General features: G+C 42.4%; 1 protein-coding gene across 1 annotated transcript in view; it reads right to left on the minus strand.

Moving 5' to 3' along the window:
* Nucleotides 1–6,650: 6,650 nt before the first annotated feature.
* The window catches only part of LOC119386730 (glypican-5), a 153,326-nt gene continuing 141,730 nt past the window's right edge, over nucleotides 6,651–18,246 (minus strand). The window contains exons 6-9 of the mRNA XM_037654014.2: nucleotides 16,982–17,232; nucleotides 15,698–15,824; nucleotides 12,824–12,959; nucleotides 6,651–11,539 (exon numbers count right to left, since the gene is read on the minus strand). Of these exons, the coding sequence (XP_037509942.1) occupies nucleotides 11,388–11,539; nucleotides 12,824–12,959; nucleotides 15,698–15,824; nucleotides 16,982–17,232 (666 nt within the window). The 3' untranslated portion in view covers nucleotides 6,651–11,387. The remainder of the gene's footprint in view (nucleotides 11,540–12,823; nucleotides 12,960–15,697; nucleotides 15,825–16,981; nucleotides 17,233–18,246) is intronic.

Below are 18,246 nucleotides of genomic sequence, written 5' to 3' on the forward strand. Positions count from 1 at the left end.
TTTAGCGTTCCTGAAACGACCGCGTCAAAACTGTTAGGTTCATTATTACAAACGATTAGGTAGTCATTAGGTAGTCAGATCACTAAAGTATGGAGCGCTCCATACTTGAGTGATCTGTTTTTAGCAAAGCGTAACCAAGTTCTCGACGTACGTGTAAGGCACACGGATGTTGTTGCTGTTTTTAGATATGTAGATGACTACCTAATCGTTTGTAATAATGAACCTAACAGTTTTGACGCGGTCGTTTCAGGAACGCTAAACATGTTCACGACTGAGTTATCTCCTCTGGCCTTGACGCATGAAGTACCAAAAGACAACTTCATAATATTTTTAGACCTCGGGTTGTATTTTTCGTCAACAGGTGTGTGTTGGGGTTATGAACCGCGAGGAAATAAGCCTGTACTTTCGTTTACATATAAGTTCATGTTTTCAGAGTTCGCTGATGAAATCGTGCCGGCACAAGCTTGAAGCGAGCTTGTGGGCCCAGGCTAAACGTTTAATTGATTCTGGCTATCCCCTGCGCCTGTTAACCGCCGTCGCCGAAAATATCAGAAAAAAAGGAAGAGCGAACACCAGTAATCAGACCGCCGCCACTAAGGCAACCAAGGTTGCGGTTGTGCCCTACATGCACGCCATATCGCATAATTTGCGCAGGATAGCGAGAAAGTCCGGTGCGGACGTAGTTTTTTCCGCTCCCGAACGTCTGCAAAGGATATGCAAAAAGGTTAATGCGGACAGCAAAGAAAGGCGCGAGTGCACAATCAAGCACCGCGAAAAGTTTGTAAATTGCAGTGAAAGAGTAGTGTATTCTATTCCTCTCACGTGTGAACGCGTCTATATTGGCCAAGCCGGAAGGTGTGTAAACCAGAAACTCAGAGAACACTCGTATAATGTCAACAAAGCTGTGTCTGGCCACTTGGGCTTTCACTGCCAAAGGTGTGGTTGCGTTCCAGAGTTTGAGAGCACTCGTATTCTATATAGGGCTCGAGACAAAACAACCCGGGAAATAATCGAGGCATTTGAAATTGAAAAAGTGAAAGAAAAATGCGTGAGTGCGCCTTCTTTAGGTTTGTCCGATAAAGAAAAGAAGTATCTTGAATTGTCACTTTGAAGAAGGTGGGTGCAGATGTGATCAGTGATGACGTGCACGCGGTCAATGCTGTACTATTACATGTTTTTTCTTGGTTTTATCGATCGCCTGTTGCTGTATAAAAAAGGACACGCGTGATCAGAAATAAAACCATTAGTTCAAAGTTAGCGCTGTGTGTGTGCGTGTCCTTCTTTTGTCCTTGTGGGTGTGCGCTACGCCAAACAGTCTAATGGTTCATAACCAAAGAGCCCAACAAAGCACCTTGAGCAAATTCATTTTTTTCGTATCACGCGCGAGAGCGATTACAGACACTTTGTGGATAACTGCTTTGTGGGTAACTACGAGCCGACAACAAATTATGCAGGTATTGTGCCTTATTTAGTGTTTAATTAGGCACAAAAAAAATTACGATCGGGCACCGCGCATTGTAGATTACAAATGATGACTGATCGGGCTTGAGAGAGAGAGAGAGACATAACTTTATTTTTGTCCTTGCTGGGGTCAAGGGAGAGGCAAAGGCCCGGAGACTAGCCTTACCGGAGCCCCCCTTCCTCAGGCGGCGGGCTTGAGAGTGTCTGCGGCGCAAGCAATCCAATGTGATGGTGGTTGTGGACAAAGGAATCGTATTCCTAAGTCGTGGCAATCTGAAGCTAAGGAAACGAGACAGCCGGGCAACGCAATAACGTTGGGAACAACGACGGTAATCGAGAGCGTCGTTCACTAAATCAAATTCACTAAATAAATGAACAATTCAAACCCAACTCAACGCTCCTTTGTAGTAAAAATTGACAAAATTTGGCCAGATACTTATATGTATAAGCACCTCTGTTCAATGTAAGTTCAACTCTGGCAAGTCCCCTAGTTACTGAGCGCCAGGAGATAATAGTTTTTACAGGGCTACCTGCAAAATAATCAAACAGTTCTGCTACAGCTTCTGCTAAGGTCAGATGTTCTTCCGTCAAAAACGGCCTTCATCGTTAATGTACGACTTCGCGAGCTGTAAGATGAAACGAATAAATAAAGGACCGCTGCAATGTTTTGAGGATTTTAATTCTTTTACTGCCGTAGGACATTAACTCCAACATACACTGCCGTCATTCACGGTGGAATTTCAAGAAAGTAAAGGACAAATAATTTGACAAAAGCTTCTAATGGCAAAGCAAACAACAATGCTACTAAGTAAAAAAAAACATTTCGAGGGACCTAGACTGTTCAACACATTTCAACAACATAGTCAGCATTTGCAACCCATACGGCCAAGTCCAAATGTCTCTCCCGGAGTGCCTTGATCCATTGATTATGATCAACACATTCAGTTCACATGGCTCATTGTATTATATAAACCACATAATCTCACTCAGCACCAGCCAGAAACAAGCAAACAAAATGGCACTCGCCAAGCCTTTTGCCAGCGATAATAGTTATACAGACACTCGATGACTTTGTTGTTGATTCAGAGACAATATCATTCGTAATTAGTAATAAACAAATAAATTACAGACAACTAACAACTCCTAACAAAACCTTCCTTCCTTTCCAAACATGCATGCATGAAAAGGACACACGAACTATTTCAAGAGGCGACGAAAACCTTCAGCATGATAAAAGACATCTTCGCTACAGCAGTAACATGACAGAAGACAACAAGTTGGCTGTCACAATGACAAACATTTGAGCTGCATAAGTTGCACAAATGAGGAAGCCAGGTATAAGTTGCTCGGCAAGTTACAAGAGTGCTTGCTTTTTACACTACAATTTCACAGATGTCCTTATGCAGCATGTTCTGTTTAAAACAACTTCGGATGCAGTTTTCCTATTTCACCAGAAATAACTCATACCTCATGTCACATACAACAGGGCTGACCAAGCGTAATTCTTCTCGGCAATAAAATGGCACTACCATGTGGCAATACTGTAGCAACGTCAGGTATGCAGTATTTAACCAAGACAGTAGGTGCTTTTTTAATTACCAATACATACTTCTTTTGTTCTACACTGCCACAAGTAACATGACGATATCAGTTATTCTGGATGAAACAGGCAGCCATTGGATCTGTATGTCGTTGTAAAAAGCGTCATGGAATACCACTCAGAAGGAAAATTTAGGTGTAAGTAACTTACTCTTAAAGGCAAAATAACCAACAATACCTGGCTCTCTTGCTAATTATGCAACAGCTCGTATAACATAACAACCAGCTTGGTTCCTGTGGCTCTTGTGGTATTTCTGCTGGACAGCAGAAATTTTGGTCGTCATATTAACTTCATTCACCACAATACAGACAGTGCTAAATATATTTACATGCAATATTTCGTCCCTCTGTCGAAGATTATGGCCTGAAGCGCAAGTCAGGACTGGAGCCTCTATACTTATGTAAATGCTCGTAGGCACAAACGTACATATATAAAATCCACAAAAAAAAGCCACAAGAGTGTACTTCAGCATCAACTGACAGAGACAACAAATAAACAACTAACTAATGAGCATCACTTGCACTCTTTACATTTCGCCTCTCCTGTTTCACACAAAAACTCTCACTATAATGCTTCAACAAAAGCATTCTTTGATTTTCCATCAACTGCGTTGGCATCTGGCCTCTTCTTCAGTGGCTATTCACCTTAGCCTTGTCAACAAAGATGCAGCGTTCTCCAGCAGGTATGGGTTTATCAATGGCACGAGATAACATAAATCCATAGGCGTCACTTTTCGACTGAACCCTGAGCGCGCAGGTTTGTTAATAATGCCGCATGACACTTCAGATGGAACTCGATAAAAAAGTTTCTGCACCACCTCAAACTGTATATAATCGATTACAGGATATCGAATGGAAAATTTGCTGTCTTAATCCTGACCACATAATTATCAATATGTTGCCTGCCTCATTCAAGAAGCCGCATACCTCCTAAGCCAGCATATTTTTTGTCAGGTATGCGCAACTGCCGCTTACCGACTTTGGCGCCAAACCCATTGTCACATCTTTGCACAGCTTGGTACACATAAGGATAAGTGATGACCTAGTTGTTGCAGTGCATTCAATGTTTCCAAAAGTTCAAGGAACAAGAACAACAGAAGAGACACACATATGACACTTTATCTGTCTTTTCTGACATCCTTGTTATTTGCATTGGAAACCATCGAATTTGGTGCGCATGTTGTGCAAGATGTGTCACCAGCAACGTTGACATGTGGGCTAGTTGGCATGTTTCCATGAAGACATTAGAACATGTAACCAGCACATGAAAACGGGTCCAGATGAGTGAAATGAGCATTGATGTGAAGCACATCAAACTTGCTTCGCTAAAGAGTGGCTTCTCCGCAAGCAATACCTTCATTTAAAACACTGTGATTGTCATGGTGCTCATACAAGATGGTGGTGGTACAATTGGTGAAAGCAGGTACCTAATAACTACATATATACCTCACTGCAATCATCCGTGGAGAAGCAAATTGCTTATCTTTTCACAGACATTTGCGATAATTAAGACATCGTAAATTCTATTAATCGTGTATTTGCAAAAGTGTGTGCAAGTCCACTGCCTTGAAATTCTGCATTAAAAACATAAAGCTCACTTCCAGGCATTTATAATACCTAACCTTATGGCACTTTGAATAAGAGCACAAGTGCAAAGGCACTGAATCAGCCTACAATTACTGCTGCTTTGGGTGTTGCGTGATAAGAATAAGCATTATTTATTATGAATTGTCTGTATAGTTGTCAAGAAGTGCTCTGCTGTCTCAGTGTTACCCCTCCTTTCACTATCACGTCCCCAAACAGGCCCAAATTTAAGACTGCTCGGCATGACTAAAATAGCAGTGCATACCATGGCAAAAGAGACAAATTATGATAATTAGAGCCGTTTATCTTGCCAAGCCAAAATCGATCAGTCCAGCCTCAAACTGTACAGCATGTCAATACTTTTTTGGTCAAAACAAAGAATGCAAGATTTTCAGCCCTAATGCATTTCGGTTCTGTTGTTGAAGATGATTGTGCTTATGTGAATGATAGTTTTTAGTTGGCAGTTTAACTTTACTGACCAGTTGCTGTGCAGAATTCTAATGGCTGACTCACAGCATAGAAGAAATTAGATTACTCAGATGTAGGGTAGTTTCCACAGGCTCTTTGCAGGTACATGTTCAATGAGAAATTTTGTAAAAGCTTGGCAAAGCACTTTACAATCTTAAATATTTTGCAATCTACATCACGGTTCACCCAGAACTCTGTGTTCTCTACAAAGAGTGGCAATTTTAATTCCTAAACTCAAAATCAAAAAGCTGATTCAGTGCAGGCACCTATCGGAGCAAATTATATGATACTGCATACTAAAAAGAAAGTAGATATTATAAGGAGCACAGATTGATGATGCACAAGACTGAGCATAACACTAAAATATCCTGCATTTCTACATACCCAAGCAAGCACCATGGGCTGTAGGCGCTAGAACTAGTTTCACTCTGCAAACAGCCAGAAATATAAAGCAACTGTTTTTTCTCAACAACTTGTGATGCACACCTCTCATACACTGTACACACCATCCATGCTTGATATCTCACTATGCTATTTTTTGTCTAGCAAAAATGTTTTGTTTGTTTAAGTGGTGAAACAACAAACTAGAGGAGTGCTTACAAAGATGGACTTACATTTCAGTCAGTTAAATAATGGAGTGGAATTATTTTACCAGTGTACTCAATGTACTCTTTTATTTTAAACTTACCTTCTATGAACCAAAATTTCAGTCTGCCAATGCACTCAGTTATAATTACAAATGACAACACCTGCAGCCAACAGATACTGCATTACAGTCTTAATCAGTTTCCTTAAGGCTTCACCTAAAATTCGATAGACACATTCAAGGGTGCCTATAACTATACAGCCTTGGTATCTTTATGTTAGTACCAATATTCACAAATAAAGTGAAGTCATCTCCAAGTTTCTACTACAATAAAAAGTGATAATTTTAATATTAGGGAAAGCAACCCGAGACACCTAAACATATTAAACCTCAAAAGGCATGGCACATAATGAATGCTAAATAGATCTTAGTTACCGCAAGACCATTCGGTATAGTAATTATATCAGAAGTTCAATGCATTTATAACAAAAATGCACATGTTCTTTTCAGGGATGTGCAGAATCTACAAGGAAAATAGAAGCTTCAATTAACAATAATCGTACCCATATATGTGGTGCTGTAGAAATGGTGGTTTGGCAAAGCTTAAGCCTAGTAGTGTTGAGTTCTAACATGAGGGGACATAAAAGCAGCATTGAATTTGGAATTGAAGTATGCTGCTTCAAATAATATTTATTCATCCAGCCACAGATGGAACTTTTGATTTTAATATGCTGTCATGTAATTTAGAGTTAGTTGCATCACCAGTCACAAAACAAATTTATAGCTCTCATCATAGACAATCAAGAGGCACAAAAGCATTCAACTGCATTAAAACAAGATAAATAACATCTTGAAATATAAACCATAACCAGGATGCCTGCCCACAGCTACAAACGTACAATTATTAAAAAATGCTGCTTACAGAATGCTGGCAATAGCTTGTACATATCAATAAAGTGTGAATAAAATTACAAGGAGCAGTGATTCTGTTAAAAGCAGAATTTAAGTTTGCAGATTCCTATCTACATAAAAAGCATATGCTTAGCGCTTACGTGAGCTGTGAGTGGATTCCTGCAGACATAGTTTTTCTTATGTAATCCAAGAAAACCTTTTTTATTCTTATCATTATAAACCAGAATCACCGAAACAAGAGGGGCATGTAGTGAAACACAGCAACTTGAATTATGTACTAGTGGCGACAGAGCCTTCATGGCAGACTGGCAATAAGCTGCTCTACACTACTTCGTGGCACGACTGAGCAATTTAAAAAATATAGTTGCACATATTAACTAAATTACACTTGCGGCTACAACTAAAAGTGAGACGCACTCTGCAAGAGCAACTCTTAAAGCCTCGAAAGCAGTATAACTTTTCAGCAAGCAGCCGATATTCAGTGCTGCACTTACGAAATATAAATGCATGGGAATCTTTTTCGAGATCATTCTCTGCAGTGAGAACCTTCCAAAAAACGTTGATGGAGGAATTTCTTGTTTGCTTCTGCAGTACTGACTATAACGAGGCAATTCTTTCTACCCTCTGTAATAAATGTATGTGGTACCTTACCACATCCATGATTTGATATATGGAAATGCCAAGTGATTCTGTTTTGTGTGGTGCTCAATTAACTGTGCATTTTGCATACAAATCACAATGTTCGCAATGTTTTTCTGGGTAAAGGATAGTTAAATTTAAGTGAATTCAATAAAAATAGTTGCATATAACCGTTGCAGTGCTGGGCGAATGTTCTTACATATGCCTTCGACGCTTTGTGCTACTTTTCGTACACCGCTGGTGCATAGTCGCAGGCTTTCATGCCTCAAAAGCACCACTAAAGGTAGTAATTTTTCATCAAGGTGGGCCACACTATGTTTACCATCATAAGATTAGCACCTGCATAATGAGAAGAATGCGTGCTAGGCTCAATGCATATTATATATACACTGCCTAATTTTGCATGACTGGCTGAAATGCATGAGTGGGTGAAGGAAGACAGTTGTCAGACATAATTGATAGTGCAGAGAAGAATAAGTTAATCATCCCATTGATGTCTTGAAACAGTACAAACTGGGCGTAACCTCTCAATGTCATAGCTGCTCTTTTAGTACAAGCTTACCTCCAGTGAGCGATTCCTCGTTTTGCATATAGCATATATGCGCGCATTGCTTTTAACAAGTCATCACGCAAAATTTCTACAAATACTTCACCGAATATATCTTAATGCAGCAGATATATATGCACACTAGATGATATATAAAGAACAACAATTAGGCACACACCACAGGCAAAATGCTTAATTCAGAATCAAGATTAGAAGTTGATGTACGAGTAATGCTATTGCCAGCCGAATTTCCAGTAGAAATGACAATGATGCCAAAAGCGGCAATAGCAAAACAGCTGCATAGTCCTATTCTCTCACCATTAACTCCACCGCTACTTTTGCAGAAACTAAAATAAATAATTCAGGACCCTTAATCTAAATGTTCCCTTATACTGGTAAAACATTGTTGCGTGAAAAAATACACAGACTTCCAGTGTAAAGAAGCCAAAGGAGGACGAGTTCATCCTTTAAAATTTTCAGGTTGTCCCACTGTTACCACAAAACTTGTAATAAAAAACAAAAGGCTTCCTTGAGTTTGACAGTCAGTTTTCACATTGAACATATTTCTTACAAGATTATGTGGAACAATGTAATGATAAATAAACAACTTCAGATAACAATTCCAGCAGCTGCACACAGTCTAGCTGATGCAGTGCAGCCCAGTGGGGTCAATATCACAAGTGTGGGTGCTCTATATAGCAACTGTTTACTTTGCCAGATATAACAGCAGTTCAGTTCATCTTCACTCAAAGTAATTAGACGGTCGGGCGATTCATTGAAGGACAGCCTGTTTGTTGCAGATCAGCTGTCACATCATTTCTCCGTCATTGAGCGAACAAAGCTGCATTCAAGCTGCATCGAAAACTAAAAACACCAACACGAGTATCTTAACCGAAATCTTCTAAAGCTCTTCTCACCCTTCAATGGAGATTTGAGAAACTCCTCAGATAAAGACATTATATGCCTTGATCTTTTTCTGTCAGCTTTTATATTGTGCCTTGTCAATTCATTAACAACACATCATTATTACTCGTATCTAATGCTGCTTCTCTTGTTGCAAGAAAATATCAGTGGCAAATTTTGGCAAAGATTGCTGCATAGATACTGCTTGCATAATGAAGTCTCATCAAGTGCTCAATAGAGAAAGCGCACCGTTCTGGCGTTACTTTGGTGCCCCCTTTTAGTGCATGCCAAGTTATTCCTTTTGCCTTGCTTTTCTTATTCCACAAAAAAAAAAAAGCTGAGCCCCTCATCTTGTATTTGCGCAAATGCCACGCAGCGATGCGTCGAAAAATTTTTTGACTAATAACCTTGACCATAACTAAGCGTTTTGAAGGAGCAGTGTACTTTGCTTTTCCTGCAATGAGCAACGTCGTTACCAGACGTCTCTGTCTGCATGGTAATGCGTACCACACAAGTACAACTCTTCCATGGGTCACGGCTGCCACATAATGGTATGAAACACAACTACTGAAAGGTTTCCTTTGCAGGTAGAAAGCTCGGACATGCCAGCCTGCCCTCAAATGGAAGGACGACCAAGATACTCTCATCATATATATTAACACACTACTGACTGGACCCTAATAACAGCTCTATTTCACATGGTGATTACTGAGCCCTTAATGCAGGCCAACAATTCTGCCAGTAGTTGCCTAAAATCGTTACCTCTGAAGACCAGCCACCATATCTCCTATGCACAATTCACGCTTGACGTGTCTTCGACGGTCAAAAACTAATTCGTTTGTATGCCCTGCATAGCATGCTGAAGGAGACAAGTGCCGCAACCAGTTGAATCAAACCTACGAGAGTTTGAATTCAGCTATCGCAACATAGATTTGGCCAGCTTTCGGCAATGCCTGCACATAAAGTGGCCTATGCACTCTGGTCCATAATGGATAATTCTCAGGTACAAACAACTGCAAGAAGACTTTCAGGGACTGTTTTCCTGTATTAGGGAGATGGCCTAGTTTATTCACAGTGCCGAATTTAGTGGAAGAATAAATTTCGCAGCCAGAGTTGAGGAAATGCTACAGGAAATGAGCCAACCAGTGTAGAAGTTCTGTCAAGTAACCACAGCCATAATCATAAAAACAAAGGAGTCCTGAATCATAAGCAAGTTGGGAGACTGAGTGAAAACATGCGCATACATCAAATTCAGTAATTCCTTGAAGGTACTTAAAAGCCTCTAGCAAATTTTTATAGACCCAACACAGATTTGCTTCAAGTGCAAAATCTTTGTCACGAAATTGCTTGCTGCAAAAGTGCTATTGATCGGAAAGCCTGCACTTTAAAGTGTACCACATGACAATGGGAAACGAAAAGCTTGTAACGAGAAGTAACAAAAGACACTTAAGTTCATTGAAACAGTCACATACACAGAAATTTATCGTTTCGTGCATACATAGAGTGAATAAATGGTTGTATTTCAAAACTGAAAAAAAATTTAAGGAAGTTGACCGAAGCAAAGCCAACATGCCGCAGATGGTTAAACTGACGACCACTCTTTGCGCGGCTTATGCAGCACACTGGTTGCACACATACAGGCCAAGTTTTCAAACATCCTGAAAAAACTGATGCTTACAATTACAGTAGAGTCAAACGAGTGAGACGTGTGAGTAAAGAAACCAGGAAACAGTCCAGAAGTCCAACTCCTTCGAATCAAGCGGGTCAGAGGGTGTTTTATAAGCACACACCCATCAAAAGACCTCAGGCAGCTAAGTCTCACTCATGTACCAGCCAACACGAAGCTGCTGACTATGGCACAAGGATGGCACGTCATCTAAAGACATACTGGTGTCCAGAAAACAACAACTGTTCTTTGCGGAACAAATTGTGTGCGGGCACTATGGAAGCACAGCGACACAATGATTTTTTCACAATATAACCAAGCAACGCGTTTGAGCACATACAGCAACTCTAGCGGCTTCTTTGATGGATCGTATTCTACTGGCAAGACGAGAAAAAAAAATGGACACTCGAAGAAGTTACAGCCCCACGCCTCTCGGGTGAGCACTCCGTTGCATCAGAATGGCCGTTTGCAGCTGAGGAGCTTGAGTCGGACGTAGTAAGGCCACAGGAGGGGATAAAGCAGCAACACCTGCAGGAAATGACTACTTGGAGGCGCTGCTGCAGTGATGTGACACGAGTCCACACATCACCGGAGGGCCTCACCACGATGACACATTTTTAAGACAGGAGCGGGAGGGTTGAGATGGCATGACCAGGCGATCGGTTTCATTCACTTGGCACGCGCACAGAAAAAAAAGGCAGTGAGCGACACTGTTTCCAGAAGTCACGCAGCCGCAAGAAGGAAGACACTCGAGGCACAGTGTTGTCCCGAGAGCTGCCAGGCCTCACAGACAGCTGGGAGGTCCTTGGCCGGAGAACGCGTAGTGGGAAAGTGCTGCTGGCTGGAACACCCCAGTCCGTGTACACTTTGCCCACATAGCCGCACACACCTTCAATGATATCTTTCCAACGCACGATTTCTCGTGCCCAGTTCTATCACAATGCCACAAAGAAGGTGCCGGGGTTTCCTCGGCAAGTAGGCCGTCCTAAACATTGCGAGCGGCGAAGACACGGGCCGCTCACTCAGGTTGCGAACGTCGATAGCAGGGAGCACACCACAGCTACGATGAGCGCCGCCGCTGCCACGTGTGGTGTTGCCGATCCGCCCGCCTTTGGACGAGGTGTGGTGGAAGTTGTAACGTGTGTCGTTGGTGTGGGTGACTCCTCTCCAGGTCCTGCATAGGATATATCCCAAAAATTAGTGATGCCTCTCGTCTTACACCCTAGCAAAACACTGACACAACCAAATCGCTAGATAAAACACAATTCCTGTTGTGTTCGTTGCTTGTTTATCATTTTCAGATTTGCAAGCAACTGGCGGCACATATGTTGCAAATATAATCTTTGCTCTGATCAAATCCACACCTGGCACTACATCCCCAACTGCCATATTTTAGTGCCCACTGCTGTGGCCCAATGGTTACAGTGCTTGGCTGCTGACCCGAAAGGTGTGGGTTCTATCCCCGCCGCAGCAGTTGCATTTCAAGGGAGGCGAAGTACTAGAGGCTCATGTACTGTGCGATGCCATGTTGATAAAGGCATTCTGGCATACTTCAGCGGTTCAATGCAAGGAATGCAATTACCAAAAAAAAAAACCTTGCAACCCCCTTCAAGCATTGAATCTGGCATCCATAAATGGCGGAAATACTTAACGTACTAATAATATATGGCATGTGCATTTATTAGGCTTCAGAAAACATGGTTGTGCACTTCTGCAAATGTCGATGCCGAGTTCCTGGAAAAAATAGTACATTTAGATAAATTTGTAAAGCTTGGTACAACTCTCTGATATATTTTGGTGGAAGACCCTTCAATAAGTAATCAGTTAAATTACTGTGTCTGCATAAAAATGCCCACTTATGTCTGGAGCTCCTTCCAAATAAATGCCTAATACCAGGTTTTCTGCGGTTTCAGAATTATTGGTATGAGATTCTATGTTGTGTTAAAAAATGCTGTAGCGCATCCTTCTGCAAAACTGCAGTGAAGGTGCAAAGTGCACTCCCACCAGTGAGTCTTGTGTGGAATGGTAGACCAAACACCTCTCATTGTTGTTTTGTGTGCTGATCAAGAGGGCAATAATCATTCTTACTGGTGCTTATTTGTAGCTCATTATTACAGATAAGTTAATGCATGTTTTAGAGGTACAGCCACTAGAAAATTACCTCCAGAAATTTTAACAAAGGTCGATATGTCACTTTCTCGACCTGAAAGAACTGACCTACTCGCTACCTATGCAATAAAGACCTACTGGCCATTAACAGTGTGACCATGTTATGGCAATGACTTGCCTTAAAGACGTCTTTCCGAAACATTCGTATATATAAAATCCCCCATCTCAAACCAACCTTATCCATGCAACAATATTTGCACAAAGTAAAACACTTAGAATCACACCTGCAAAAGCAATAATCTAGCAGGCAGCATAGCAATTTAAATACGGATGGTAAACATGCACATACCGTATCCACTGCCAGAGCCACTGTCGAAGTCCTCATCATCTGAAGTGTCTTCGCCTCCCCAGGCACCACTGCCGCTGCCTTCCATGACATAGGAGTCCGATTCCGGCATCATTGACACCTTGTGGCTGAGAATTTCCTGCACAGATCATAACATGGTATGACGCCCACAATAAAGCATTCCCTCGAGCAATTTAGGTAAGCAGAGTGAAATGAGGCATACAGTGTCTTGTAGGTTTATTCAATACTCTTGCTTACAGGTGCATTTCTATGGAAAAACCAGAGAAGGGGTGTCGGACTAACTGCGCATCAAGGGAGGCACGTTAAATCAATTCTTAATCGCTTTCCAGTGAATGAAGTGCTGTTCTTTTTCCCGAAATGTCTGATACAACAGTGTGTCATATATGTACGAAAAGTCAAGTGCACTTGCATAAACAATCTGTAAACATTTGTTTTCAAGTACAACAAACCATGCTCGACAGAATTCGTAAAAAGAAATTTAACATTGGTTGTAACAGTGGAGTGACCATGGTCTCAGGTGTCAGCTACTTGCTGTTTAAACAGCCGAGCGACAGCAGAGGTTGTGGCAGAAGTAAAGGCCGCCACCGCTGCACACACTATATCTTGCTGTTCTAGTTGATTTTTCTTAAGAAATGCATTGAAACCATGCAGCTGGCAAAATAAATAACGAAAGGGCGTCGTGGCTAACAGCGCGAAAAAACACAGACAAAGATGAGAAGTGGACACGGCACAGCGCTGTGCCGTGTCCACTTTTTGGTTATGTTTTTTTTGTTTATTTTTATTTTTGCATTCTGTACGTCTACTTGGCAATGCTTAGGTGCACAGTGTACTTTTTAGTTGAATGGCCAAGGCCAGGTGAGTCACGAGGTGTCCTGTTCCGTGTTTTATATAAGTTATCATTTTCTTATATAAAAATTCAGTTGAAAGTCAGCACTGTGCCATGTCCACTTCTCGCGCTGTTAGCCACGATGAATCTGCACCAACTCGCCCAGTCCTACTTAGCAAAAGGACACCCTAATGTGGACACTAAAATGTAGACAATAGCATTTCAATGTGACTTTGGTAAACTTTCTATGCTGAAGCAGACTCATGATGCTTTTTTTTTTTTTGTTCGAACTGAAGATATAGACGCTTCACTGTAGGTAAAAGATGCCAAAATTGTTGGGCAGGTCTTAGGCCTGACATATTTCAACACAATTTTCTTTTATCACACTTTCTTCAAACTCTATGAGCATTGTGCTGGATCAATTAAAGGGATACTGAACAAAAACATGACAAAATGATGAAAGCATCGAAATTTCACTTGGAAAACTCGACTGTTCCAATAAAAAGAGTTGCTTTCACATATTTTTGAACGGCTGGCTGGATTGTGAGCACACTGTAGCTGCACACCAGCACTATCAGTGCTGTACATTGACGGTCATGACGTCAAGTGCAGCCAGGGTTGCCAATGGTGGCTACTTTTCGCCAAATTGGCGAATTTGAGAGGCCCGGGGCGACCTAAAATTATGAATGGCGACATGGCGAATTTTTGGCGATTTTCGGCTTAGGTCCACTGAGTAATGCTTCCTAAGTTCAGTGTCTTTCGAATGAATGAGCGGCAACATTCCCGGTATTTTTCTTGGTTTTAGAACCACGAGTAGAACGTGCACATTACGCGTCATTCGGTATGTCCGTCCTGTAACTCGTGTGTATCTCCTCAATTCATCTAAATGCAGCAGGTACTCGAATGTCCCCCAGCGACATTTTAGCAAAATGTAAGTCAGCGGACTGCCCCGCAAACCACAAGTGGGCAGTGTTTGACTATAAGTATATAGCTTTAGGTGCTTTAAGCTTCTCTAAAGTTTCGCTTCTGAAGGGGCTAGACGACGGGTTGGCCGCGTGTTCCGACCATTTGTTCCGCCAAAGCTCCAACTGTTCTGAATAGCTTGGCGACTTATTCACTGTTGCAGTACCCCCAATTTAGCTTATTTATCGAGGCATTTTCCTCTGTTCTCGGTGAGCGTGTGCAATGAAAACAATTGCTATAAACATTCTACATTGTCCACCTGTTCATTATTAACGCATCGGATTGACACGTGTAGATATAAGTGACTATAAGAAAGGGTCGGTGGCATCCTTTATCATATCAGTTCACACTTAAAAAGTGTAAGTCTCACTAATGATCGGTTCCTGCAAGAATTCTGTCGTGTTACCGTCAATGAACCTTTTAATCCTTTTAATTCATATAAGGGTATACGTAAAGCTGTCTGCAAACAGCGCTTTCGCGGTTTTCGCCCAAGGTTTACCGCACTTTTACCTTTGAAACGAGCCGACAGGGATGGAAGGATATCATGAGCGCTTCATTCATTCACCCTTGCCCCACCACGCACATCATGCGGCTAGTCGGAGAAGCAGCACCATGCACTCCAATGGTGAAGCGGGCGATACAACTGGCATTGAGAAACGTCAATATAATTTAAGGGTCTTGGATGGTACTGTATTCTACGGGGCTATACGTGAGTGGAAAGTTTTATTACTATGTATGCCGCACAAATCTAGGATGGCGACTTTTTTGGCGAAATTTGTAAAAAAATGGCGACTTTTGGCGACTTTTTGCTCGTCGTTTGGCGACATTTTCTCGAAAGTCAGTGGCAACCCTGAGTGCAGCACTGCTAGCAGGGTGTGCAAAGCAGGGTGTGCGCTTTCCTGTCCTGCTACTTCCATTTCTCCACCTCTCCTTTACAACGCACTTCCTCAAAGGCACCGAGATGTGCCTCCACCCGGCATACTCCATATAGCAGATTTACAAATGAAAGACCAGTTTATCAGCACGAACGAGTTGTTTGTGCATGAGAAGATACAGCAGTTCCTTACCGTTGTCATTTCCTTCAGGCGACGGGCATGTGTGTCCAACCAGGAGTCCCACGTTGACACTTGATGTCTTGCTTCAGGGTTTTCATGCTGAGCGGCAATGCCAGGGGCTGCCACAGGCTTGACATATCTGCACATATAAATCACCAGTGAGGAATGAGACACATCCCCGCAGTCTATTTTAGAGATAATTAGATAATTATCTAATTATCTAAACGGCGGAAAAAGGTGTGATTGCCTGGGACAATCCACTGGTGGCTTTATGCAGCCGTACTCTTCCAATGAGCGCCAACAGTGGGAACCCACATAACCCAAAGTTTCGGTGATGTGGTGAGGGATCGCGAGGCATCACAAAGTGTTTGCTTTCCACTGCTGGGGATCTTCCTGCGTGCCATTGTTGTGACAGCAAATGCTTGCATTATCGAGTCGTGCCTTTGTACATTTGCCTGTGCATGCCTAACCCAATGCTAGCAGATTTAACATGTAGAGGGCCTATGCACTTGAAAAGATCTGCGAAGAGCACTAGCATCTCCCACGGTTGCCACGATATTGTCAGTGACATGATTTCATGCGTTTATGACCTTTTGTGTAGAAGTTGCCACTGAAATGTAGGTACCATCTTTCCATTTCTGTTCGCAGTCCATATTTGCTGCTGATTCGTGCTTTGCTTCGATGGCAATGCTCATATCAGTCGGTCACAGCATGTCAGTACATTCACTACAAATACTTTCTGTTAGATAACAAGCACTCATGGTAAAGCATGCAGGAAACACTGTATGTTGTACGTTTGCTAACATGCAATCAGCTATGTCACAACGATAGGTTGATAGCAGTGCTTGAAGGATAGGTATGGGCTGTTTGCATGAGTTCTCCCATATTTCTACGATGCTGCACGAATAACACAAGCACGATACTCTCACCACATTGCAGAAGAAGGCTCATACCATACACCTAATACAAATGTTTCCTGCAAATTATATATGGCAGTTAAAACAGAATTTTTTATCTTGCCATCCATATCAAAGCTATGCCTTTTGGGCAAAAGTGTGACTTTTACCATTTGTGACCTATCTCATGTTCAACAATGGCATACATTTAAACTTCATTATAAAAACGGCACATCCAACACAATGATAACTTCGTTATATCTGCAAATTCGTTATGAACATATATTCGTAACGTTGCATATCTATAATGAGACTGTTCTTCATTCTTTTCGCTATAACCAATAATTGGTTATATTGTTTGTAATATCAAGGGTTGAGTGTACCACAACCAAAGACGCACCGTCCAATCTGGATTCCATTCCAGCAGGGAGGCGGAGCCACCACATCAGGGTCGCACACAGCACCGGCCAGAGACGAGAAAAGGGTGCGCGAGGTGCTCAGCTGCCGCAAAAGCTCACGCTGCCGTGACCGCAATGCAGCGTCGGCACCTCGCAAAGTCGCACCCGACGTTCGACGCCCGGTTGCAGCAGGCAGCTCAGTGCGGTTGGCACCACCAGGGCGCCGCCGAGGGTCACCGCACTCCAATTTTACCTGGAAGACAAAAAGAGGGAGGACCGTTTCGTCAAGCTGCTCATAACCAATGTTTTGAAACAAACAATCGCCTCAATCCATATAGCTCCATTATTTATTTATTTATTTATTTATTTGTTTACTTATTTATTTATTTATTTAAAATGTTGCATTTAACATTCCAAAGCAACCCTATATCTGTTATAGAGGCTCTGGTGGGAGTTTATAGGTACAATCTGACCATCTGAGGTTTTCATGAGGGCCACCCAAAGGGCATGGATTCTTCTGCATAGAACGGGGTACGGGGTCACAAATGTGAAAATGAAGAATATAAGAGGGGCATTGCCCACCATGTTCGCACACTGCTGTCTGTGCACATTTTCTGCTGATATATATATATGCTCCTTCAACTTCAGTCATTACCTCTCATGTATGCATTTATCATATTCTTTAATGTTGGCAAGCACAGCATCGGCGCTTTGCTATTTCACCCACTGTCTTCTCAGAACGGCACATATTCAGCACAGTGGTGGATGACACTAAAACAAGCTGTGACAAGTTCATGTGCCAGGCTGACTTTATTGCGATACCAACTATATGGATACTCGAGGCGCATTTCTGCCGTCGCCGTCACGTCCTGTATAAAGTCCAAATGAATAACATCAGGCCGCCCGTTGTATGTCCCTATGTGCGAGCGAAAGCTTGCGAAGGCTGCTGACGGGCGTGGCTCAAGCAGATATGAAGCGCACCGGCCAGCTTCGTGGGGCAAAGGTGCATGAAGGGATGCTGGGGAGGTGGGTGGGGAGGGGGGGGGGGCTGCGTCGTTTGGGCAGCAACTGCACACTTTGATCAAACGGGCGCAGTAGCACGCGCTATCTCCACTGAGATCAGTAGACGGCTCAAGTCACTGTACGTGCTGCACATGCTCACACCGCTTACTTCGCGTTGCATCAAAAGACAGCGCGAAAACCACTTCGCTCCCTGGAGCGGCCGTATTCCTTTATGCCAGCGCTCTGTAGAGTTACGTCAGATCGA

The sequence above is a fragment of the Rhipicephalus sanguineus genome, chromosome 3 (assembly GCF_013339695.2).
Source record: "Rhipicephalus sanguineus isolate Rsan-2018 chromosome 3, BIME_Rsan_1.4, whole genome shotgun sequence".
NCBI classification, from domain to species: domain Eukaryota; kingdom Metazoa; phylum Arthropoda; class Arachnida; order Ixodida; family Ixodidae; genus Rhipicephalus; species Rhipicephalus sanguineus.